Here is a 24,951-nt window from a genome sequence, read left to right as displayed (position 1 = left end):
ATGTTAATACCGGTGCGCAGCCTGGCAAGTGTTTCACAAAGATGAAACGCGGTCGTTATGTGCGTAATTGTAGTGCAATGAACGCATGTAACGCGACGGTTGGGTAATTGGCCACAAATAATGCGTATAATGTTGAGAACGTGGTGAAATGTAACCAGACCAACTCGATGGCAGGAAGAGGTTGAGTAGCTACCGGGTCACAGCTGGACAGACCGAGGCGCGAAATAGCTCTATATTTTGGTGACTAGAGCACGCATATCACTTATTGCTAGAACTAAAAGAATCCTTGCCGGGTATTCCGTTGGTTGCGGTAGATAAATGAGAATATTTGTTGACCTTGTTTTTTATTTCTCAATTTTGCTTACAGCGGAAGATTACTGCGGATATTATTTGAACAACAAAAACATTGCATCACTGTAAACATGCCCCTCGTCGTGCAACAATATTTTCATACGCCTCAAAGGACAAAATATAAATGGCACGAAATAAAATCAAGCGGCTAGCATTTCCACGATACTGCAATTTTCCACTGCTCTCGTCAGATATATGACACTCATTGCGACTTTCGTAGATGCATATTTTGAACGCTCTTCGAAGACGCTTGTCTGAATGATACAAGGATGAAATTTTAGCCAAAATGCCTTTGCTCAGAAATAAGAAAGAACTATATATGTGGGTATAGTTTTATACTGCGGGAACCTACAGTAACTCAAGCTAAGTAAGAACTTCAAAGCCGCTGCGTAGTAGATTTAAACTAGGTGAAGAGCAGACAGCAAATGAGGATCATGCAGCGTGAAACAATTGGGGCCCACGGGTTTCTTGCGAATGATGCAAAACTTTGTCCCAACTTAAAAAGATTCGCAACACCGGGGCTACATAGCAAACCTAAGGAAAACAGTGAGCTAAGTCCTCTCGTGCAATCAATTTTGAACGCTTGCTATCCTCGTTAACGTGAACTCGTAAATCTATTATCCTTTCAAAGTACCGTCAATGTAACAATAGGAAGAACAAATCTGTTATTACCACTGCAAATTTTGCGTCGAATGTATTTGCTGTATTAAACAATAGTGTCCATTTATTATTCTGGCAAAACCGCAAGGCATCACTTTAAACAGCCCTTTTAAGAATGAAATAATCGGCGCTCGGGAGCTTCTACCCTGCATATGATTTTTTTTTCCTGTTTCAATATATTTAAACTACGTTTTTATTCTTCTTAACGCAATATTTCTCGCCGAGCCAATGTTTTTAAGTTTCAGTATTGCTGCGTGGAGAACTGGTGCTCTACTTTATTGTAGTAAAGCATGACTGCACATTTTTTGAAACTTTGCCTCGGAAAAGCAGTCACTTCGGAATGAGCATGGGTTGTGAAAGCCTCTTCCGAAATTCAACATAATTTCAGCTTTCTTTTTTTTTGGTACAAAAAGCTTAAGATTTCCTTTTCGGCAATCCAGAACGAGCATCGCCCGTAAATTATGGCGGAGTGAAAGGAAAATATGCCTTCGAACAAACACTTACCACTGTGCCCTTTTAATTCCACAGGAATAGATTTATTACCCAGCAACGTATTCAGATAGCGTTACTGGACATATCTATGTACCTGGTTGCCCGAGGTCTTTTTCTTTTACGAGAAAAGAGCTTTGCCGTGGCTTGCACAAGAAAAACAAAGTCTCGATCTCCGCTCCCCCTTAGTGGACGGTCACTACTCAATGTACTATCTCAGTGATTACTAGGTGTTTTGATTGAGAGTAATCGTTCTTGGTCACCTCAGATCAAAACACTCCGATGAGAGGATCGCCGTAGCAACTCAAGTTTTCAAATTCATAGCGAGAACGCGGTTGGGCAGCAACTGTTGATAAATGATTCTGCTTGGAAATTACATTGAAGGAATGTTGCACTCGTGTCTACTGGTGCTTCAAAGGTTACCTCCAACAAGCAAGACGATTCTTGGGCTGGCCCGGAAGAACTATTTACTAATATTTCTTGGACTCCCGAATAGTTCTGCTTCAGGAGCTAGAAGAAGCACAATCTGCTCCGCTAGATGTGATTGCTGCCCTAGAAACTTTACTTACCCATCTCCGACACGTCCTCCAAGGGAAGAAGCAGTTTCTATAACGTGTCCGCTGTGACTATAACTTTGGTCAAGCTGTGCAGCTCCTGCCTCTCCCTACTATTAATCAGCCACATAAATAATTACCTCTAAACCTCCCCTCCCCCTCCCCTGGACACTCTCGTCGCTAATTTTGAGAACGTTTGTTCCATGTCTAAATGCGAAGACTCGCGTGCCACATGCCACGATTTTGCAAACTAATCTGATCTACTTAAGAGAGAGAGAGAGAGAGAGAACAACTTTTATTTAAAATGCCTGCAGAATCGGTTAGGCTCCCTCCAAGCAGGGAGGACAAGCTTTTACCGTGACGCGGCCACTACGTCAGTCTCGTGCGTTGTGCTTCTTGAGGTCTTGTTACGTCCCTCGCTACTTCCGCGGGTTCGAGAGGGCCGCCGCCCCCTTCTTGGGGGTGCTGGCCCCCCTCTCCTCGGTTTCGCTCGGTCGCTGCCTCTCTAGAGCTTCCGAGACCTGCTGGACGGCCTTGAGTTGTGTCTCTTGATCACAGATCCTCGTTGCAGCCTCTAGCTGCGGCGGGATCGTCGTCTTCTCGCTGGCTTCGCGCAGATTTACGCTACGGTCCCAAAGGATGTGAGCCGCGGTGGCTCTCTCCTTCGCGCACAGTGTACACATGTCGCTCGCGTGCACACTCGGACACATGTGCTTAGCTAGCACCGGGGTGAGCAGGGACCCCGTCTGTAACTGTCTGTATAACACTGCCTCCTTCCGGGTAAGCCCCGGGTGAGGTTGAGAAGATTCGAGTAATCGGGCTGCTCATCCAGCGAAACCGAGCCAATGGTGAAACGGTCAACAAGCTCGCGGGCAAAGCGGCTGCGGCAATGAGACTCATCAAGAGGGTGTCCAACAGAAAAGCGGGGGTGAAGGAGGAGAGCCTGACTAGGCTCGTTCAATCCTTCGCAGTTAGCCACATAACGTACGTGGCCGCCTTACACAACTGGAGGCCGAGTGAACGTAACAAGATAGATGCCACCATACGCAAGGCGTATAAGGCGGCACTCGGTCTCCTCGGGGGCACGAGCACCGAAAAATTCATGGCGCTGGGAGTCCACAACACGCTGGACGAAATAGCCGAAGCGCAGAGAACGGCGCAACTCGAGCGTCTCTCTGAAACGAGAACCGGAAGACAGATACTGCGGGACCTTGGCCTCGAACCGAGGGAAGGCAAGCAGCAGAAAGACGTACCTATATAGCATCAACAGAAAGCACAGGGTCTTCCCGATCCCGAAGAACGTGAACCCCGAGCGCAACAGGGAGCGGAGGTTGGCGAGGGCCAGGGCTCTCGTAGACCTCCACGCCGGAGAAGAAGGCGCCGCCTACGTGGACGCGGCGGAGTATCGAGGGAACACCAACGCATACGCGGCGGTGGTTGTCGGGGCATCGACGGGTGCAACTAAGACCGCGGTGAGGGTCCGGACTCGAGAAGCGCACCGGGTGGAGGAGGTGGCCATCGCCTTGGCCGTTTCCGACCCCGGATGCACTACAGTGTTGTGTGACTCTAGAACGGCAGTGAAGAACTACGCCAAGGGTAGGGTATGTAGTGAGGCCGCGCGCATACTGCGCAAGGCCGAAGACATCGGACGCAAAAGTCCTGTGGTGATCAGGTGGTTTCCGGCCCACATGGGCAGTGACGTGTCGGAACGCGGAAACGTGAACCACAACGAGACGGCCAACTCGGCCGCGCGAGGACTAACCAACCGCGCGGCTGCAAGCACGGCCGACTCGGAGTCTTGGTCGCGGCGCAGTGCCAAGGACAAGATGACCACCTTCAACGAAATAGTGAAATGGTACAGACAGAACAGACAAAGCGACGAACCAACCGAAGTCTAAGAAAGAAGATCGCCGAGCTCAACAGGCAGATCGAGGTCCACTGCAGGGTGCTATGCACCCAACAGTGGAACGAGGCCTGCAACGAAACCGACGGACAGATGCACAAGGGCAAGACGTGGAACATGCTGCGGCACCTCCTCGACGAAACCAAGACCAAGGACCACCAACACAACAACCTGGCCAGGATCCTACACAAGGCAATCTGCGAACACGGGGAAGACGAGGTCAAGCGGCGCTTGGACGCCAAGTACCTGCCGACCACCCCCACGGAAAGACACCCGGATTACCAAGGCAAAGAGAACGAGACGCTAGATCGCGACATCCAGACTTGGGAAGTCAGAGTTGCCCTGCAGGATCTCAATGGAAGGTCTGCCGCGGGTCCCGATCGAGTGACCAACAGAGCGCTCAAGAACCTCAACGAAGCGGCCATCGAAACGCTCACGAACTTCTACAAGTGCTGGCAAGAAGGAAGGCTACCCAAGCAATGGAAAGCAGCCAAGACGATCCTCATCCCCAAGCCTGGCAGGCCGCCCAACATAGAGAACCTCAGGCCGATCTCGCTCACTTCGTGCGTGGGAAAGGTCCTCGAGCACGTTTTCATGAATAGGTGGCAGCGTTACCTGGAAGAATCGGAGTTTTACCCAAATTCCATCATCGGGTTTCGGAACAAACTCGGGACGCAAGACGCCATGATCTTACTGAAGAACGAGATCATCGACGATACGACGGGCACCAAGGACAACAGAGCCGTACTCGGGCTGGACTTACAGAGCGCCTTTGATAAAGTGAGGCCCTCGGCTATCCTGGCCCAAGTATCCAGGCTAAACATGGGCAGGAGGACATACCAATACATCAAAGACTTCCTGACGGAACGGACCACCGAAATCTGAGGACTATATTTAGCATGCAACATCTTCACCGATGGCTCAACTGCTCAAGAAAAATCTTTCTGTAGCCTTTATATGCACTCAATATGGGTTGTCCTTTTTTATCTGCTGCGAAGGCATATTCTACAACAGCTGAACTTTACTGCATTAAAGAAGCTATTCCCTAATTACTGCGCCGTCCCCATGGAGGATAGGTTATTATGGGCTAGACATCGTTTCTACAAATACCTCACAACGAGCTGAAGAAAACTAATCATCAGCCTATTTCCTTTTACGTCGGATATCTACATCATTCGGCTGTTGCCGCAGGTCATTGCACAATATTCAGTTGGTGCCAGCTCACTGTGGAATTCTGGCCAAAGAAAAAAAATGGTTTGGTTTGTGGGGTTTAACGTCCTAAAGCGACTCAGGCTATGAGACACGCCGTAGTGGAGGACTCCAGAAATTTCGACCACCTGGGGTTCTTTAACATGCACGGACAACGCACAGCACACGGGCTCCTTGCTTTTCGCCTCCATCGAAAAGCGGCTGCCGAGGCCGGGATTCGATCCCGCATCTTTGGGAACAGTAGCCGAGCGCCGTAACCACTGCGCCACCCCGGACCAAACCAAACAAAATCGAAAGAAAATGGATGAAACGGCTATTAACGATAACATCTGATATATATGTGGACTTCCTTCTCGAAATCTTTTGCGTGCAATCTGGCTAAAGATTCGATTTAGAAGAAAGGTGTCGGCTCTGGAGCTTTCCCGGAAATCCTTACCTATTTATTTATTCCGTCAACCCACATCTAAAATCAGTACTGTCTCCTAAGACTACACTGACATCTAAATAAATTATACTCTCTCTCAGACTTCCCCGCCACCTAGAAACTCGTTATCACGACCGTAGCCTGAACTGCTTTCCTAAAAAGGCTTTCTATATCGTTTCACTCACATCAACAGTCCGCATTGGGATAACTGTGGCTAGATCTAGACTGTGGCACACGTCTTGCTCCGTGCCCTGCTTATGCTGACGGGGGTGTCAACCGGGAACGTTACATGAAGGAACAGTCTCCAGCGCCTCAACAATGAGCAGTATTTCAGATCCCTTAGCCCGCCCTACGCAACAGAGCTGCAATGAACGTTTTATTTGCATTTTTAAATGAGATTGGACATCTCGGAACGCTCTATTTCTAGCTTGCATGATGGCCATAGGCATTTTTCGCACTGTGAACTTTCTCAGCACATATATCAGAATATGTATTTCGTCATTTCATGACAAATTTACGCAACAATGCACCGTAGCATGCATTTATGGCCGCATGCTCTCCCCCTGCTTTCTTTTCTTTTCCACACAGCACTCTTTCCGTCTTACACTCCTTAAATCTCTCTCCTAGAAGAGTGGCATAGCAGAGAAATTTATACGCAGGCTAAACTCTGTTTTCGTAAAAAGATAATCAGCGCTACACAAAGGCACGGACACTGGAAGAAAACACAGGACGCATTTCATTTTTCACAGCCGGCAATTTTTGTTTCTTTCCACTAAAAAGTATCTCACTCTCTCTTTCTTTTTCTCCTTGTAGGAAAAGTTAATAGGCTGGCATATGGCAAACGGAAGCACTGAAGACCCCGCCGAACAAACGCGCTATGCCAGGGTTTGGAGGCTTCAGAATCGCAGCAAAGTTTGGGTTGTCCATTGGAGTACGTGTCGCAATGAGTAGTGCCAGAATTTGAAGGCTTCGAAGTCGCGAAAAAGATTGGGTTGCCGGCTGGAGGACGTGTCGCAATGTTTATTACGACGATTCGATTCTCTCACGACGTGTAATCACGACGACTGAAAATTTGGTGTAAATGGCGAACAGACGTGGAGGCATATGTAAAAAAAAAAACAAAAAAAAAAAAACAGGAGCGATACGTAGAGACAGTGAGTGGTCATGAAGGGATCGAGATGTTCAAGGGCCTAAAGCGCCGCTTTCCATGATGACAGCTTCTAGTTTCAAGCAAAATCACAAAATATCGGAACACCAAGCGCCGAAACGAAATATAACCGGGCGAATGTATAAGTCTAGTGCGAGTTAAATCAGGACAAATAAGTACACATACTTTACCAAAATCAGATAGTAAGGGTCCAGATGCCTGTACACAGAACTGCACTGATTGTAACACCAAAATGATGCAGACATCAAAGGCAATACGAGTCACCCTTCAGTATACCTTATAGAAAAGGATTGCGATATTGGTAGGTTAAACGCGCGACAAGAGCGTAGCTATTCACAGTCACTGTTTAAGATATGCCTTTCCTAGACTACAATTTAAATGTGATTGAAGGAAAAAGGAAGGGTAGTCCTGAAAATTGTCTTTGTTGATACATTTTATATGAGGAAACAACAAAAGAACAACAAAAGACAATGAACGGAGCAGAGCAAAAAAAGGGCAAGCTCTGACTACAACCCTCGGCATAATAGCAAAAACTCTGTCTCTTCAAGAGAACAGGCTACGTGTGATCGCGTAGAAAAACCACCACACGTTTAACCAGAAGCCTGGGCTTGCAGTTCTTTCAGTCATTCAGAACATCAACACTGCCTGCGACAAAGTGCGCGTTTGCTTGCGCCGAGGCAAATCAAGACACCGGTCTGTCCATACAAAACTCGTTGGCGCCTGATTCTGTCAGAAAAAAAGGAACATGAATTATTTCGAGAAGGTGGCACGAATTTTTGTTCAGCTACAAAATTTGTGCGCAAGTTTTATATATGCTTTCTCCCAAGCCACAAGGCTGTACCTAGATGGATGCTATTCACTAATTACTCCCGTATTAAAAACTATTCCACCTTAAGAGATTCCCTTAAACATTTGACCAACACCGCCATTTTAAGCTATACATAAATGCGCTGTAGCCTTGCCACGTGATTGGCTGCCCAACTAGGCTACTTCAGTTGGTAGAGCGAGTGCCTAGATATCTGGGAGTCCCTGGTTCGAACCCCTAACCATGAAGAATTTTTCCATAGATATGTAATTTTTATAAACTGTCTAGGCCGTCTGCAGCCATATGGAAGCCCTTTCAAGGATGCTAATGAGTAATCATTCACCTAATATAAATCACTTACAATGTGCGTTTACTTGCAGTCCTTGAGCAGCATCGTCTTCCAAATAGATGCATGCCTGTTTACTTACGCGGTCAAGCGGACCGCGTTCTCGTAACCGACAGAGAGACTGCCGCCACGCCTATTGTTGTGTTGAGTGCTGGTTCTTGTCTGCTTACTTCCATCCACTGTCAATTTGTGTTGTCGTTAACTACAGGAAAGGAATAATGGGCGGGTAGGTAGGTAGGTAGGTAGGTAGGTAGGTAGGTAGGTAGGTAGGTAGGTAGGTAGGTAGGTAGGTAGGTAGGTAGGTAGGTGGGTAGGTGGGTAGGTGGGTAGGTGGGTAGGTAGGTAGGTAGGTAGGTAGGTAGGTAGGTAGGTAGGTAGGTAGGTAGGTAGGTAGGTAGGTAGGTAGGTAGGCAGGCAGGCAGGCAGGCAGGCAGGCAGGCAGGCAGGCAGGCAGGCAGGCAGGCAGGCAGGCAGGCAGGCAGTTAGGTAGGTAGGTAGGTAGGTAGGTAGGTAGGTAGGTAGGTAGGTAGGTAGGTTAGGTAGGTAGGTAGGCAGGCAGGTGGGTTATGTAGGTAGGTTAGGTAGGTAGGTTAGGTAGGTAGGTAGGTAAGTAGGTTAGGTAGGTAAGTAGGTTAGGTTAAGTAGGTAGGTAGGTAGGTAGGTTACGTAGGTAGGTTGGGTAGGTAGGTAGGTAGGTAGGTAGGTTAGGTAGTCAAGTAGGTTAGATAGGTACGTAGGTTAGGTAGGTAGGTAGGTTAGGTAGGTAGGTAGGGTAGGTGGGTAGGTCAGGTGGGTAGGTAGGTTAGGTGGGTAGGTAGGTAGGTAGGTTATGCAGGTAGGTAGCTTAGGTAGGTTGGCAGGTTAGGTGGGTAGGTAGGTTAGGTAGGCTAGGTAGGTAGGTAGGTATGCAGGTAGGTATTCAGGTATGCAGGTAGGTATTCAGGTATGCAGGTAGGTAGGTATGCAGGTAGGTAGGTAGGTAGGCAGGCAGGCAGGTAGTTAGGTAGGTAGGTAGGTATGAGGATAGAAGGCAGGGATGTTAACTTGAAAGGCCTCCGGTTGGCTAACCTACACTGGGTAAAAGGGATAAGGGGATCAAATAGGGGAAGAGAAAGAAGACGTGGAGCACAGTCAAAGCGAAATGCATTGTACAGTGGCGCCTTGCCTCACACATGTTGAAACAGGATCAAGAAAGTGGTCGAGGAACGAATACAATGTCCGATAGATCGAAAAAAATAGAAGTTGGAGACAGCTGACGCGGTAGAAGCTAACTGAACCTTGCTGACATCGGCCGTGATGGCGAGAACAGTTCAATTTGACCTCGACAATGCGGGAGGATCTCGTGTGTTGGGTTGTTGTGCGTTTTTGTTTTGGCGCTGGCTGATTAGCTTTGGTGCAGTTCAGTGAGATCTGAGGCAGGTAATTTTCACGAATGACCGTTGCCTCGTCTCAATTAAGGAAGTAAGGAAGTAATTCGCGAGATGTTGGGGAGAATGTTGAAGCGCTGTTGTTCCATCTAAAAAGGGTATCCTTATGCATTCATTGGTAAAAAAAAAAGAACCTAAATCTATTTTGCAGAACGTTTCTTAATGAGGAGTTACTGATAAAAACAGGGCCAGGACAATTTTTTTTAACTGCGAAGTTTCCGTGAAAGCTTTACAGCTTTTCCTATATCTCACGGTGGTGATCGTGTGGACGCTAATGAGTGATTACTGCTTTAATAATGAGGAGCTCTGCTCTGGATTACTTATCTCTCAAAACATATCATGTCACTGACCGGTGCGGCTAGTTGTTAACCGAGCCTCTGTCGCGCATTCTCTGTTTCAGGCATTCACAGCCACCCGCTGGCTATTATAGTCTTGCACCTGAAGACCGATGTTCTTAGAAGGGATCAGAAACTTCATGCGGGTGCAGATCTTGCTCATAGACTTATAAGGGATCTCTGGTATGGAGGTGAGAGCGGTAGCAAACGTCATGGATTGCTTCAACGAGGGCTGGTCTGCGGAACTGTGCTTTACTTTGGTGCCCTATTTACTCGTTTGCAAAGGGATTGAGAAAAACATTGAACAAACAAACAAACAAACAAACAAACAAACAAACAAACAAACAAACAAACAAACAAACAAACAAACAAACAAACATGAGCGCAATAAATCCTCTCCTGTCACCGATAAAAATGTGTTTTGCAATATGCGAAGTAAAAACGTCAGTCCAATATGATTTCGCTCTCCCTTGTAACTGCAGTCATTGAAAATTGAATACGCACGCAGCCTTTGTGAGAAGCCTCACGACAACTAATTTCTCTTGCTGGCAGGCTAACACTGCCCAAAATTTCTACTGATAAGGGCACAAAGCCGCGACAGCCTGCCAAAAATATATGCTTACTAGCTCGACATTAAGGTGCACTGGAGTCACTAACGAGCATTTCTGGAATCATTGGAGCAGAAATACTCGCCTCTCTAGCCCCCTGCACTAGCTAAATTTTCGAAACATATAAAATTGCGTGCATTAATTGGATTGCTTTGCGCCTGTTTCTATGGTGACTGAAAGCCCTTCCACGCGAACGCTGCCTAGCTAGCGTTGTTTTTCGAGCTGCCAAAAATACAGCGATTATATTAGTGGGCATGAAACAGCCGGTGAATGGTAGAAAATACGTCTCAGTTATATTTTGCTTAATTCTCTGAGTTACCAGGTCACCGCACGAACCCTTGCAATCGCCCATGCCGCTAAAGCTGCTTCCATGACATAAGAATTTTTCTAAAGGTTCACAACAGCCTTAGTGCGACGCATGGTGCTTGCAGGAGGTTGAAAGATGTATATTTTTAGTAGGGCTATTTATATGTGAAATGTACCTCTCAGCGTCGGTTATCTCCCGGAATTATTTGATTTTTAGGAGTACAAAAATCTATCTAACGGCTCTTAAGAAGCCAAAGAAACGTGGAGTGCAGATTAAAAAAAAAAAAACAGTATACATGTTAAGTTCCACTTGAAAAAAAAGTCCTTACATAGAGTAAGTGAAGAAAAATTAATAACACAATACAAACTTAAACATCAAGGGTGAGACGATTGAGGAAATTCTTTGATACTGAAATGATCTGTGCTAAAGATTTGATCCGTGAGTTCATTCCGTTTCATAGTTCTGTGGAATAATGAGACCATCTGCTTGTGCAGTAGAAATGCAGAAGCCGATGGTTGTTATTTAACCTGGAATAAAATCAGTGGATCAGTTGTTGAAAGCTAACTCTACTTGTAACTCTAGTAAGGTCATATTTTCCGCAATCCATGTCTATGTGAGCCATAGTTTAATAACGGCAACCCAGAGAGGCCATTGCATAGCAACAATTCATATATATATATATATATATATATATATATATATATATATATATATATATATATATATATATATATATATATATATATATATATATATATATATATATATATATATATATATATATATATATATATGAAGGAAAGAAGCCAACAGTCGGCGAGGCCAAGGAAAGCGTTGGGGATGGTACTTCAGGTCTTTTTTTTAATTTTTTACTTCGATAATCACATTACTAATTTCTGTGATTATCCAAGTAAAAAAAAAAAAAAAAGACCTGAAGTACCATCCCCAACGCTTTCCTTGGCCTCGTCGACTGTTGGCTTCTTTCCTTCATGCATTATAACGAGCACCCTCATTTCCCCTTGATTGATCTGCATATATATATATATATATATATATATATATGTATATGCGAGAACATTTAACGTACTTGGCCTGCCGCAAACTCACCCAAACTGCCAAGTCAAGAGTACTGCCTGTAGACCGAAGGAATGTCAGCCTCCCTCACCATACACACAATGAAGGAACACAATTCCTCTTTCTTCGCCTGTGGTCATACCTATTACTGTGCTTCCTTCCATGTGCCGTCCTTCTTTTTCTTGCACTCCCCACCTGCACACTTTTTTTCACTCCCCGCTTGCACCTGCTTTTTACCCTACCCACCGCTGCAATGCCATTGTATGCCTCTGCGCCACCTGTTTCTTTTTGCACTCTTCGCATATAGAACCTACCTGCATCGCTTGCATTCGCACTCCTGATGAAGGCCAGCTTCTGGTCGAAACGTCAATCCAATAAAATGTTTCTTTAAATGAAGCGTACATTCGCTTTTAATATATATATATATATATATATATAGACATGGATTGCTGGTTAATAATGGGCCAGAGTTAAATTCAAACAGGATGTCACACAACTTGCCCGATTATCTATTTTATTCCAACAGTTTCGGACGGTGGACCGTCCTTCTTCAAGGTAGAATTGAGTATCTCAATTCTACCTTGAAGAAGGACGGTCCACCGTCCGAAACTGTTGGAATAAAATAGATAATCGGGAAAGTTGTGTGACATCCTGTTTAAATATATATATATATATATATATATATATATATATATATATATATATATATATATATATATATATATATATATATATATATATATATATATATATATATTATGTGACCAAAGCGGTACCATCCCATGCGACAAAAATTAAACCATACCACGTGACAACACGACAGCTGCCTCGCAGCAACGGATGCGTTGTAGTGATACTGCGGTGCCGTAATTCATACCTAAAGGCTTATAGGTTGTTGTGGCGACTCTAAGAAGGAAAAGAAAACGCACGGGCGCGCGTCGCAACAGCGGTCGTCCACCACTTAAGCGGCGGCGGGTGCAATGACGGCCTACAACAGATAAAACTTCGATAGCTGGCTAGCCCCAGCCGCAAGCGGCATTGACCTACCGTCCAAGCCCCGTAAGGCCAAGAACAGCCAAATTTTCTCCAGGCTTATACTTTCGTCTCGTATCTAGGTTGGACCCGTAGTGCAACCATTTGTACAAAATTTATGGGTCACCCTTTTGACACAGAAGGTTCAACGCGGTATGAAAATATTCGGTGGGTCATGGGGCACAAAACTGCTTTTCATTCGGAGCCTAACGTCGGCGGGGATTCACAACCATCACATTTGCTATTCCAAACCATGTACCCCCGGACATCTTCAGATGAAGGAAAAAAAAACAAAGTCAATCATAGTGGAAACGTGGTCTCCGCGATGAAGCGCGGCGCGGCTCCGGTGGAAACTGCCACCACTCCGTTTCAAATAAGACGTTCTTATGTTCCATCCGTCCCTACCATAAAGGACCGCATTCCTTTTTGGAGCGAGATGATGAAAGCAGAGCTAGTCAATATTTCTTTACTGACTCAAGAGACAGCAACTGCTTTTAGAAGTTAGATCAGGGTGTCTAGAAAGCGCGGCTACAAAAAGAAATTTAACCAAGGGGGTGAAACATGTGCTGTGTGCAACAAATCCTCAGAAACAATTTAATATTTTTTACTCTACTGTGATGGCATCCATTCGAACCTCGATGGCAGGCGCAGTCACTTTCCCTGATACCCTTGGGATTAAGACATCACTGATTGAGTGAATGAATCGGTGGTTGAAGGTAGAAAAAGAGCGATATTTATTGATGAAAGCCAGAATGGTGGCATAGGGTTCCTGGAAAGGTAGAAATTAAAGTTCAGTAACCGCAATGAGGAAATGGTTAGCGCAATAATAACAGCATTCGAGGTTTAAGGAAAAATATAAAAAAACGAGCATAGTTGAAACTGCCCTTTTCTGTTTCAAAGGGGGCGCTCTTACATTCCATTTATCCGTACCTCCTATACACTGGCTGAGTAACGCTTGGTAAAAGAGACGATCTGACAGCGCCGCCAGGCTCATCCAGTTAGTTTTCTACACGCTACGGGGCGGCAATGAGCAGCACCAGCATCGGAGGGACTTTAGGGTGAAAGCCTTTAATGGCTGATGCTGTCGTGGACAAAATGTGTCCCGCTTTCGCGGCGGCTCTGATTGGCCGAGACGGGATGATGTCATAGAGGTCTAGACCAATCATAGAGGACCACCACAGCATGCGCGAACGCGTGCCTTATATGGCCGTATGTCAATCAGTGATCTATCACGAATTCATTTTTATTTATTCACTAATTGATGATAAACAAGTGTTACAATTGTTAATTAATTAGTGAATAATTAAATATTTACCTACTTATTCGATAAATAATAATAAACTAATGACTAATTATTTACTTATTAGTGTCAGTTGCGTAACAGAATGCGGCACTAAGGCTTCCGCATTTCACTACTTGAGTCGCTAAAGTCCATCGCAATTTCATTTATTGCGGAAGCATTTCTCGCTTCATCAGTGGCTTGCGCAGAAAGTCGGTGTCCCCTAAACGCGTGATGAACAAGCCAGGACCAGGGAATCGAACTCCTATCCGTCCAATCACCAGCCGAACACGCTAACCAACTACGCCACGCCGGGCACGTGAGAAACGTATCTTCATTCACGTGGTTTAACGTTCCTGCTCTTTCCATGTCAAATGACGATGCAGTTAGTGACAATAATAATGGGGATAGTAGCGGTACTAATGTTGGTTTATTTGGCTGGTGTTTGGGGTTTAACGTCCCAAAGCAATTCAGGCTGAGACGTTGTAGTCGAGGACTCCGGAAACTTCGACCACGTGGGGTTCTTTAACGTGCACGGATACCGCACAAGACACGAGCGCCTTGCTTCTTGCCTCCATCTTAAAGCGGCCACTGAGACCGGGATTCGATCCCACATCCTTTAGCGCAGTAGTCGAGCGCCCTAATCACTGCGCCACCCCTGCAGGGCAATAGCGATGCTAATGACGGCATATAATGATAATCATAGTGGTGGTATAGCGATGACAGCGACAATAGAGTTAGTTGATAGTGATAACAGCAGCGATAGCGGTGATGATGACAGTAGGAACAATACCATGCAGTTACATAAAGTTCTGCAAAGTGGCTTTCGCCATTACCGTTCTTAAGCAGATTTAAGCGCATTCTTGTATTTTTTTAATGAAGAAAAATTAAAAACCTCCCCCAATAGTTTCAAGGGCAACGAGGGCATTTCGATACATGAAAATGCTAAATTAAAGAAAGAAAATATCCCTCTAAATGAACCCGTGGCGCCATCTAGTGTGGTGGACGTAAACCGACATAGTGTAGCAGCATTGTGCGGTTTTTGGGAGGTAGTAGCAAATGAGCATTCAGCCTCGAATTTGTGGCCTTGATTCATTGCGTAGATCGCGTGTGAGAAACGGCAACGTCATAAAGAAGAGAGCATAAAGCAACATAATTGGCAGAAGTTGGACATGCTTTTGTATTACTGCACTTGAACAGTCCGTAGTGCTCCGTGGAATTGTTTTAGGGTCTAGTTTTAATGCAGGCATAATATTCTTATGTCTGAACGAACAGAGCACTTTTCTTTATTGTACCTTGGCCCTGAACGCAACGATCTTAGTCCTTTCACACCGGCGCCTATGACTGGGCATAGATTATATACGAGACAATGGCTGAACCAATCTGTGCTTCAAAGAGGCAGGCAATATGACAAAGGAATGTGATTTCAACAATACCACCGAAGCTTCACCAAAATAATCGTCGAAGTTTCTTTACTGCATTATCTACTAGGCCAAGTGAATAAGGCTATCCGGGTTTATTATTATTTTTGCTAGGTTAGTTTAGTACATTTTTTCAGTCAATCGCGAAACAGCCATTTGTAATGTAAAGTTCACATCTGCTATCACTTCACTTCACCTGTTCTCTGCAGTTCCTGCGCCGAACATACTGAACGTGCTGGTATCAGTGAAGAATCACCTTGACATACTAGTAATCCTTGGAACCAACAAGACCGTTTTACAATACATGCCTGACGTGATTACAAGGCTCGGTAAGAAATAGGACACAGAGTTGCTATATTCCTATGCATTGTAATACAACATGCATATCGCACAGTGTACGCCCTCCCAATTTTTTAATCTGAACGCACGAGCAATCGACTGCCGAGTCAATCAGCGTCGTAGGACGGAACACAGCGGCGAAATGAGCGAGAATACGAGCGTGCGTGCAGTGAGCAATCCGGTGCAGCTGTCCTCTGCCAGGAGCCCGTTATACTATGTGGCACGGGCAGAAGCTCTTTATTTTTCTCTCCTTTTCATGCCTCAACATAATATATGTCCTCTGCCAGGCTGTTACGGGAACTGGATCCAACCCCATTGCTTTTTTGTACGTTACTGCATTTTCTTCTGCTTGCTGCACGCCGCTAGGAAGAAATTAGAAAATGCCTCGTGGTACCGCCTGCCCTTTAATTTGCCGCTGGAAAGCGCTACGTGACCCATAGAAAAAGAAAAGAAATGCTGATACGCATGTAGTATTATCAGCGGGCGTATATCGCATTCCATACAGCGATAGCGCTACCACCTGACCGCTTATTTATACCTTGATGGAAGCCTTCAGAAAAGAAAAAGGATGATGACGATAACGATGTTCAAAAGAAGCAGGGGTGAGGTCCCGTTCCCAGAAGAGCCTCGCAGAGGACAGCTGCACCGGAGTACTCATAGCGCGCACGCGCTTATTCTCGCTCATTTCGCCGCTGTTTCGTCTTACGGCGCTTATCAACTCGACCGTCGACGCTCTTGCGTTCAGGTTAAAAACGTGGGAGGGTTTACTCGCTTGTGGCTCACTTTTTAGTAATTACTCTAGTGGACTGATTGCGACAGTTGAATAGTATCAAGGCTTATTGATTTAATATATATTTACTACGCCCAAACAAACCACCGGATTTTTCCGGTGATAACTGCATGGTACCGTCGTTGGGGCATATAGTACAACGCCAAGAGAAACATTTTTACTTTTCTTAGTAAAGGAGTTTCCAACGTTACTATGTGAACCTACCTACAGATTCTCGTTATGTGTTTCTAAGTCATAATGCGAAGAGAAAATATACTGTGCCAGAACAATGTGGCAGCAAACAGCAAAAGAATCCACCTCCGCTTCGCCCTGTCGATCCGAGATGTCAAACCAGCAGCAAAAGGTCGCTCCTTTCGGTTCTAAGCGCAAGATCCATCAGCCAACTTGCCGCTCTCACGGCTTCCGAGAAGAGAAAGTTCTAGCCGGCGTTGACGCGAAAGACTATTGAATGGCGTCTTATATACATATCAGGCTTCCCGACGGCCGCTCAGTTGCTGACACAACATTTCTACCTGACCTCAGTTTATCTGCTTCAGCGCAAATTTTTAGGGCGAAAGTTGAGAAAGTACTCATCCTGCCAGCCTACTTCGAGGAAGGAAGTTGTCGTCAGCGGTCTTGTGGACTATCTTGTGTGGCTTGCATGTGTCGAGCTTGGACGAAACATAAAACATATCGACATACTTAGGACCACCTACGCGTATAAGACGAAAGGTAGCTCGCACAGCAGCACCCGATTCCCATGGTGTTCTTGTGGTTGTTGTTGTGTGACTAAGGCTTGTTGTGGGGTAGGGGGGGAGGGTACGCTGGATTCCAGTTATGTCAGCCTGCTTAGTGGCGTCGTGCGCACAACCGCTACGTTTAGCGTGATGCCCTCTGTACCTTTGCAGGTTAAGTGACAACGCCACCTCAGTCATTCCTCCTTCCCTTGTGACGGCTCCCACTCCACTCCTCCTCCTCCGAAAAAGCCCGCTGCGCTAGGTCACGTGCTGTAGTTAGGTAATAAGGGCATAAAGTTGAAGGCACACATGTCCAGTTAGAATTTATACCACTAACCAGACTAGATGCGAGGGATTTAGGCCGCAGGTATGGCACCATTCGAACGCTGTACTATCATGAGCAATATGAGCAAGAACACACGAGCGCGTGGCAGATAGCCTCGAAACCCACTTGGGGCGATACGGTGCGGCCGCTGTGGGAAACAGTGGAAAGGGAGCCGTTAACTGTTGTCACTCCCGCCTTACTAGCATTACTGCGAAATGGCAGCTGATTGCAAGACACCCTGTCGGAAGTGATGAGGCATTTTTATGTTCTTCGGAGATTTGAACGTTTGCGTGTGACTGGCCATATCATGCAGCAGGACTTTTTGACGGGTTAGTTGGTACATGATCTTGATTCTTATAGCGCTGACGAAACACCACAGGAAGAAAGACACAAAAGGACAGAAGCGCATTAAAATTAGGCCATTAAAAAAACGTCGACCAGAAAAAGCTCATTGCAGCATGCTTGCCACACACCCAGAAAGAAAAAGTAAGAAACGAAAAGGTAAACAGCGGTATCTGGCGCAGAACTACAGATACCATGGTTCACAATCTGCGCTTCAGAACCGCCTTATCATCGCTAGCGGCCGGTGCCTCGCAATCAGCTGCCGTTTCGCAGCAATGCTAGTAAGGCGGGAGGGAGAACAGTTAACGGAACCGCAGCGCCCTTCCCCTTTTGTTTCCCACAGCGGCCGCACCGTATCGCCCCAAGTGGGTTTCGAGGCTATGTGCCTCGCGCTCGTGTGTTCTTGCTCATATTGCTCATGATAGTACGTCTACTAACGGCTGCGCCGCGATTGTGATGAGCACAGCTATAAATTTCGCATCACATGAAGGTCCACCAGTGATGCCTTGAGAGGAAATGACATGCGCGAGACGACGAGCGAGAACAGCCATAGCTGAAAAGTATGCCGGTCGCTTCGATGCCTCGACAACGGCTGGCCTCAGGGTTGCTATGGCACCTGTGAAGCGGGCAATCCACGACAGATCAGGAGGGAGCGGCTGGGGCAACGTTGCATCTGGTCTTTATTAGCTCTCGCTGCGACGCACTAATAAGAAAGCTACCGCTCATTCATTAAGGTAATATTTTTGCACCCTCAAAAATACAGTGCAGCTAGCTTTGGGTTGTACCTCTGGGTTTGGCCAATTTTGCGCTCTCCTGTGTGCTTATCGTCCTCGCCTATTTTCTAATCCCACCAGTTTCTCTTCCAGCTTTGCCCTTTTTATCACATTCCCTTTCGGCTATTTCTCCTCACGCAGCTGCGGGAAAAATAGCGCAATGTCCCTTAAAATCAGGAATGGGAGCCAAACAACTATTCAATAAAGGGAAGACTTCTACCACGTATGCCAGGGTCACTTCGATGGCACCGCGTTTTACGCGATTGCGTTAAAGTATCTTTAGAAAACGAGGCTTTGGCGTGGTTTGTATTGGTGTCATGAAGGGAAAATAATGAGCGTGACTTCTGCAAGTGGTAGTTGACAGGTGAGATTACCGGCAACAGAAGAGATTGCTGGGTGGATTGTTGGATGTGTGGAGTACCCATAAGCGTCTCCCAGCTTCACTGTTTTTTTTTTGGCATATTAGCTTTTTGCCCAGCACTGTGCAACAACGACGAGAAGGATCAAAATCTTTTTTGTTTTTTGTTTGTAGAGTGCACTATCTGTGAACACCCGACTTGCTCTCTTGACAGATGTCAGCTTCCGCAACCATGAGACCTCCATCGTAGGTGTAAGCCCGTTTTGATTCACGAAAAGATGCAGCTACTCTCGCATGGAACTTCGCATTAAAGGGACCAATCGCTTCTTCTAGCGAAGAGGCATGGGGAAACGAAGCAAGGAGATAATGAAGAGAAAATCACGCACACCATAATACGGAACATGATAACATTTAACGCGCACTAGCAGGGCGAAGCATATGCCAACGTCTGACGAGAGGCGCCCACCCCAGACGACATGCAACCAGGTCCCTATTGCGGCCACGGTGGCTGTGAAGAACTAGTTGGAAAATAGGCAGAAGTGGAAAGTCTTGTGCGCGCTTAGTCAGTCAAGCAAGTGGGAAAATCTTTACGGCGCACTATACGAACGAGGAGCGCGTCGACAGTCTATCGCCGACGCGAGGCTTTGTGCCCGCGTGGAGTTAATTAAATGCGTTGTAAGCAGTTAACCTCGAAATGTCAACTTTTGCTTAGTTATTAATTTTCATTTAATTTCTTCATACGGTAGCGTTGCTGATGATACATGTGGTTTCTCCTACAATCGACCTACAATCCAATATCCATAATCAGTAGTAACAACAAGATGTAATGAAGTATGTGCTTTGGCAACCCCACCAATGTGGCATGCAGTGGGGCTATGGGAGAAGTTTCCTTCGCGTCAAAGTAACGACCCTTCGGCTGCGGGTAAGGGCCGCTATGTTAATTTTTCGCTAACACCGCCGTGTCCCAACAGCTGCAGTCCCAATAAATGCAACGGCAAGAAGCTGTAGGGACCTTCTGAAATCTCTTACCTACACTCAACTCCACAGCTTGAACATGGTGCTTAATAAAGGCATGTATATGTTTTAAGGCCCTTGGAAAGCAAGAGTTCTGCTGGAGCCGGGGGTGCTACTAGAGGGATTTGTGCACAAGTTGCTCCGAAACGGTTTGGTACTTTACAATACGGCTCTTCCTTGTAGTGCAGAGGTCGAGATATTGTTCAGTGTAGCTGCTGACCGTCTTACGGAAAAAAGAGAAAAATTAGTGAATCTATCAAAAACAGCCGGCATTGAAAATAGCAACACACTAAATGTCCTGTAAGCCGTACATAATCATTCTAACCAGAGTGGAAGAACAATAACCGTGCAGTAACCGATTAGTTTTCTGAAAGTTTGGACTCTCTTCTTAGAGGCTTTGTTTGACCAATGTTTGCATTTATTGTGAAGCAGTGGTGCTTCTTACAGGTTATTTATTTTTACAACGTTTAAAAAATGCTTATAACCCTCAAATTTAGTAAGCTAATAGCATTTCCTCCTTCCCTTTTCACTTCGTCCTTCGTTTCTCTCTCCAGCCAGCTTGCTGAGCCAGCGGCGCCATATACTATGACGTAGTCTGTAGCAGACAGAAGCGGTTACTCTTTCTAGCGGCGTTTCTGCGCGGGCCGCGAGAAAAGGCTCTTGGGTGTGCATTTAGGCACAGAAGCACTTTTCTGCGGTAACATTGTAGGCACCCTTTGTTAGAAAATCCCATGCTGTCGATGTTTTTATGGTGCGCTCGAAAAATGACTTGCATGTCTTTGGCGGATGCCAATAGGTGAGGGGGAAGGGCGTATGATTGGTCGACAAGGCGGTCATCGTCACGAGAGCACGTAACATAACAAGAACTGCCAATCTCTGGTTTGACATTTGCGACAGATGGGGTAATCGAACCTTCCAGGACCCTTAGGGGATTAGTAAGACAGGATACTCATGAGCTATGCAGGTGCATCCGCATGAATTGGGTAAAGTGTAGCCTAAGGGATAATTCAGCTTTAACCAAGCTGTCCTACTACTAAAGAGTCCTGGCATATTAAGTTTCCATCTCGCCCTGCGTTCAAAATCAAGAAGCCTGATTTCCCAGCGCCTGACAGGTCACGTGGTCTCGTGACGTCAACAAGAGAGCCGACCAATCTGTTCCCGGCTATGTCACCGGCCAGCTACCGACTGCCAGGCAGCCATGCCCGCGAGGTTTCACAACGCCGACAACTGCATGCATCTTTTCTGCATAACGGGGTGTTTAACGCATTTGCGGTAAAACAGAAAAGTTTAAACCCTTCGGCAAGCAAGAACCTTATAAGGGCGGTTACGCAGATAAGAAAATCAGCAAGTGGTGAATCCTGGTCAATTGAGATACGCGGAGCAAGCTACCTATTTCGAAGAGAGGCAGGGGGACGATCGGTAAGGAAAGCTAACACTGATGTTGTGCTACCACCACGAATAAGTTATTTACAATGCTTCCGTCGCTGAAGCTCTCCTCTGCTTCGAGATCAACATAATTGATAATTTCGTTTCATGTTTTTTGTTTTATTTATGTTTGCTGCCGTGTAGGGGCTCCAAGTCGCGAGTTCGATTGCGGTGGCAGCGGCAAAATACGGAAGCATGCGAGTGCTGTGTGTCAGGGCACAATAAAAAATTTGAGGCAATCATAATATACTACATATTGCTTTGTTATTCCTTCCCCAACATCTGATGTGTGGCTTTAGGATGCTGAATAGCACAAATACGAACGAACAGTGTTTAAACTTGTTCCCTCAGTGCTTACTTGATGTTTATAGGCATACTACTCATAAGTCACGAGCCATCTGCTTTAACGACCACCTATGTGACTCAGTCAAGAAAGGACTGCAAAAGTAGTAGGCAAATCAAAATGACTGATAGTATAAATTTAGCAGGTACCCGAAAGCCTTCGCCGCCAACGTGAGATAATACTATACGCAAGGCCCTGATCCCTCACGCGCATTCGTTCTGGATTCGACGCTCCAGATAAATGCGTCATTTCGCATTGCAGCTCTCAGCAGTGCATTAAGATAGAATCCGATCTGCAGGGCTGCCCGTCCATAAACTCCCGAATACTGCTGTGCAAAACTCGCTGATCGGTAAAGCAGAAGTGGTCAATATATTCTGGCCACTTTGGTACACCCTAAACACAGTAACCTATAATGTAACCTTAAGGCTTCAGCAACCTGTGTAGCAAAGGTTGCATGTCCGCCACTTAGTAGTAATGAATCTTTCTGATACATTGTTTCCTTCTTGCAATCAATCCTTCATGTAAAGCTCACTCACGTGTCGTAAATGGGCGAAAAAATTCTCTTATACGCTCTTCGTTCCTGGTAACCTCCTGCCAAGCCCAGCGTCTACTGCGCTGTGATCCTGCGTGCGCGTTTACTTTCTACCACATGGACATACAACTTTCCAGCTACAGTTAAGACAATACGTGTCTCTGCCTTAACTGGCGCAGGATTTGATGTCCGGGACGACTGGGACCTAGACGGCCTGAGGAACATGTACAACGGAATGGGCAGAAACGGACGCTACTGGCTGGGAGATGGCGTCTCCACGTGCAAGATGGAAACCAGAGACGATGAACGGCTGCAGACCATCCTGGATCAGCGTGACACTGAAGACCGTTTACGCTACATACAAAAGGTCTATCATAGGACCGTCGACCTTCCAGAACAGATGGAACGCTCCCTGCGGTAAGTGGTACCAGGATGAGCTTATGAACCCAGTAAAAAAAAGTACAGAACATTTTCGCTTCTAAAGGCAGAACTGTTGTCTGTTCTTGACAGTGAACCTATTGCGAAAATAAAAATTTATTTACTAACGTTAGAATTTTGCGCGGTTACAACATAAATGTGCTGTATGAATACAAACAAGAAAGAAGCATTGCAGAACTACAGGAAAGTGACACTGCCAAATAACTCATATTTGGCGGCATTATGAGACGTGGCTCTGCGAATTTTATTTCACTGGGGAAAGTTTGACTAGCTGCTTTTATATAGGAACCGGCTCACCTGACTTCTGTTTTATTCAGGCTTTTGGGCTTAAAAATGTTTCAGTGAGAGTAATGCGTGCCACATTGTGTTCATGCTCGCACCACCATTTCTTTTTTGTAGCCGGAATGCGGTATACTCTAACAAGTACTGATCTTGTCGCGTTTTGATGTGCTGAAGATCCGCCGCATTCTCGCAGTTTTTATCTTTCGTTAAGCTCGGAAAGATACGTTTTCCTGGCTGTCTGTAGCGAGTGTCTCGGTCTTTAAAACTTCGTTTCTTCAGGCAAATTATCTCGCGTTTTATATTTTTTGCGAGACATACAGGTTCGCGGAAATATATGGCACGAATGGTCACTGACACCAGGCGTGGTAGGGGGGAGCCTAGTAAACGCTTTGTGGTGCGCATGACGTGCTTGAGATTCTAACTGATGTATCACGGATTTTAGTGATAATAATTATAAGCATAAAAAATATTGTTCAAAATTCCCGCAATGATAAGGCGCTAATAAACGCGCTGTCTGGTTTATTCTTCCTTCAAGCCACTCTTAAGCAAACTCAGTTTTTTTTACCGGCTGTTATCTGAACCAGGTCATAGGTGAAAATTTAATAACAAGTCTGCGTTGCTTATTGCACTTGGACTATTAGATGCACAACCATAATGAAGTGACGTAATATTCCTGGTTGTCATCGCAGTGCACAAATTGCGATGTAAACAAGTAGCGGAGGCATCGTTGGTTCTCAGCGTATTACGACCACTAACAATTGAACAAACGTAAAACAGACAGGACCCCCAGAACTCGAACTGACAAGTGTTTCATGAAAATGCAACACTTGTTTTTATACGTTTTTTAACGTATGCTTTGTCATGGGATTATCACATATAATGAGCATGTCGGCGCACCTTTATCATTCTTGATAAAGCAATTTCAGCTTTCGGCAATGTGTTTGGAAGCTCACTAACACACTTGTCTATATCTCCTTCCCCAATTGCATATGCTTCTCTAATCTCCCTTTCAATCCTCTCGCCGCCTGCATACCCGTATATGCTTGTTCCGGCAAAATCCGGATGACATCCATACCGAGCGCAATGCGTAGATAAGTTCCCTGGGTGGAAAACGTGCCCACAATTTCTGGAGTGTTCATTTATTCTTTAGAGAGTTCTCAAAGTACTGGGATCGGCACCCAGGACCTCCACCAAGTGAAATGTAGATTTAATAGCTTGGTCCAACGTCTAGCGCTGCCAGTAGTTCGGCAGCGCTAGACGTTGGACCAAGCCGCAGGGCACAGAGATGGGTGCCTGAGACAAGCGATTGTGATGGCGATGCCGCAGCGCTGTCGGTACTTTGTTTTCCTTACAGTTAATACTTATTCCGGATTGTCTAATATAATATTTGCAACAAGATACGGAGATCTGGTAAATTATGCTAGTCTGGTAATCTATGTAAAGCGAAAACTTGGGCTAGTTGGGCACAGTGATAAGGTGACACGAGAGGTGATGGAGGCCTTCCACATTCATAATCATGGCATGACTTGCGTCAGTAGCCCTTCCCTGTCTCTACCAGAAAAGGAAATGCCATATTTTTCCGCCCACATATCGTTTAGACAATTGTTTTGTAGTGACAAGTTGCTTCATGGAGTATTTATCTGTTTCGTTTTTCTTTAAACCTCAGTTCATAATCAGCGCTTGTTTGTGTTTCATTCTTCGTTTAGTCCTGTCTTGGTACGCTGTGAGTGAAATGATTTCGTAATCTATGTACAGGGGTAGTCAAAAGTTCCAAGGCCACCGGTTCTGCTTCTGGGCGGTATAATTTGACACTTCATACCTCATTAAAGCTATTAATCATATCACAGGTTAAAATATTGCTTATTTTACACTCCACACATAT

The 24,951-nt window shown here is 45.6% G+C and overlaps 1 protein-coding gene across 1 annotated transcript in view; it reads left to right on the top strand.

The window, feature by feature from the left end:
• Positions 1 to 24,951, top strand: part of LOC146188563 (dermonecrotic toxin SPH-like) — a 35,803-nt gene that overhangs the window by 7,401 nt on the left and 3,451 nt on the right. Inside the window, exon 4 of the mRNA XM_084605073.1 lies at positions 22,529 to 22,766. Within this exon, the coding sequence (XP_084461199.1) occupies positions 22,529 to 22,766 (238 nt within the window). The remainder of the gene's footprint in view (positions 1 to 22,528; positions 22,767 to 24,951) is intronic.

Source organism: Amblyomma maculatum, chromosome 5 (genome assembly GCF_055883805.1).
Source record: "Amblyomma maculatum isolate TAMU_Amacu chromosome 5, ASM5588380v1, whole genome shotgun sequence".
NCBI classification, from domain to species: Eukaryota; Metazoa; Arthropoda; class Arachnida; order Ixodida; family Ixodidae; genus Amblyomma; species Amblyomma maculatum.
The sequence above is the reverse complement of the archived record's forward strand: the minus strand, read 5'-3'. Positions and strand labels throughout refer to the sequence as shown.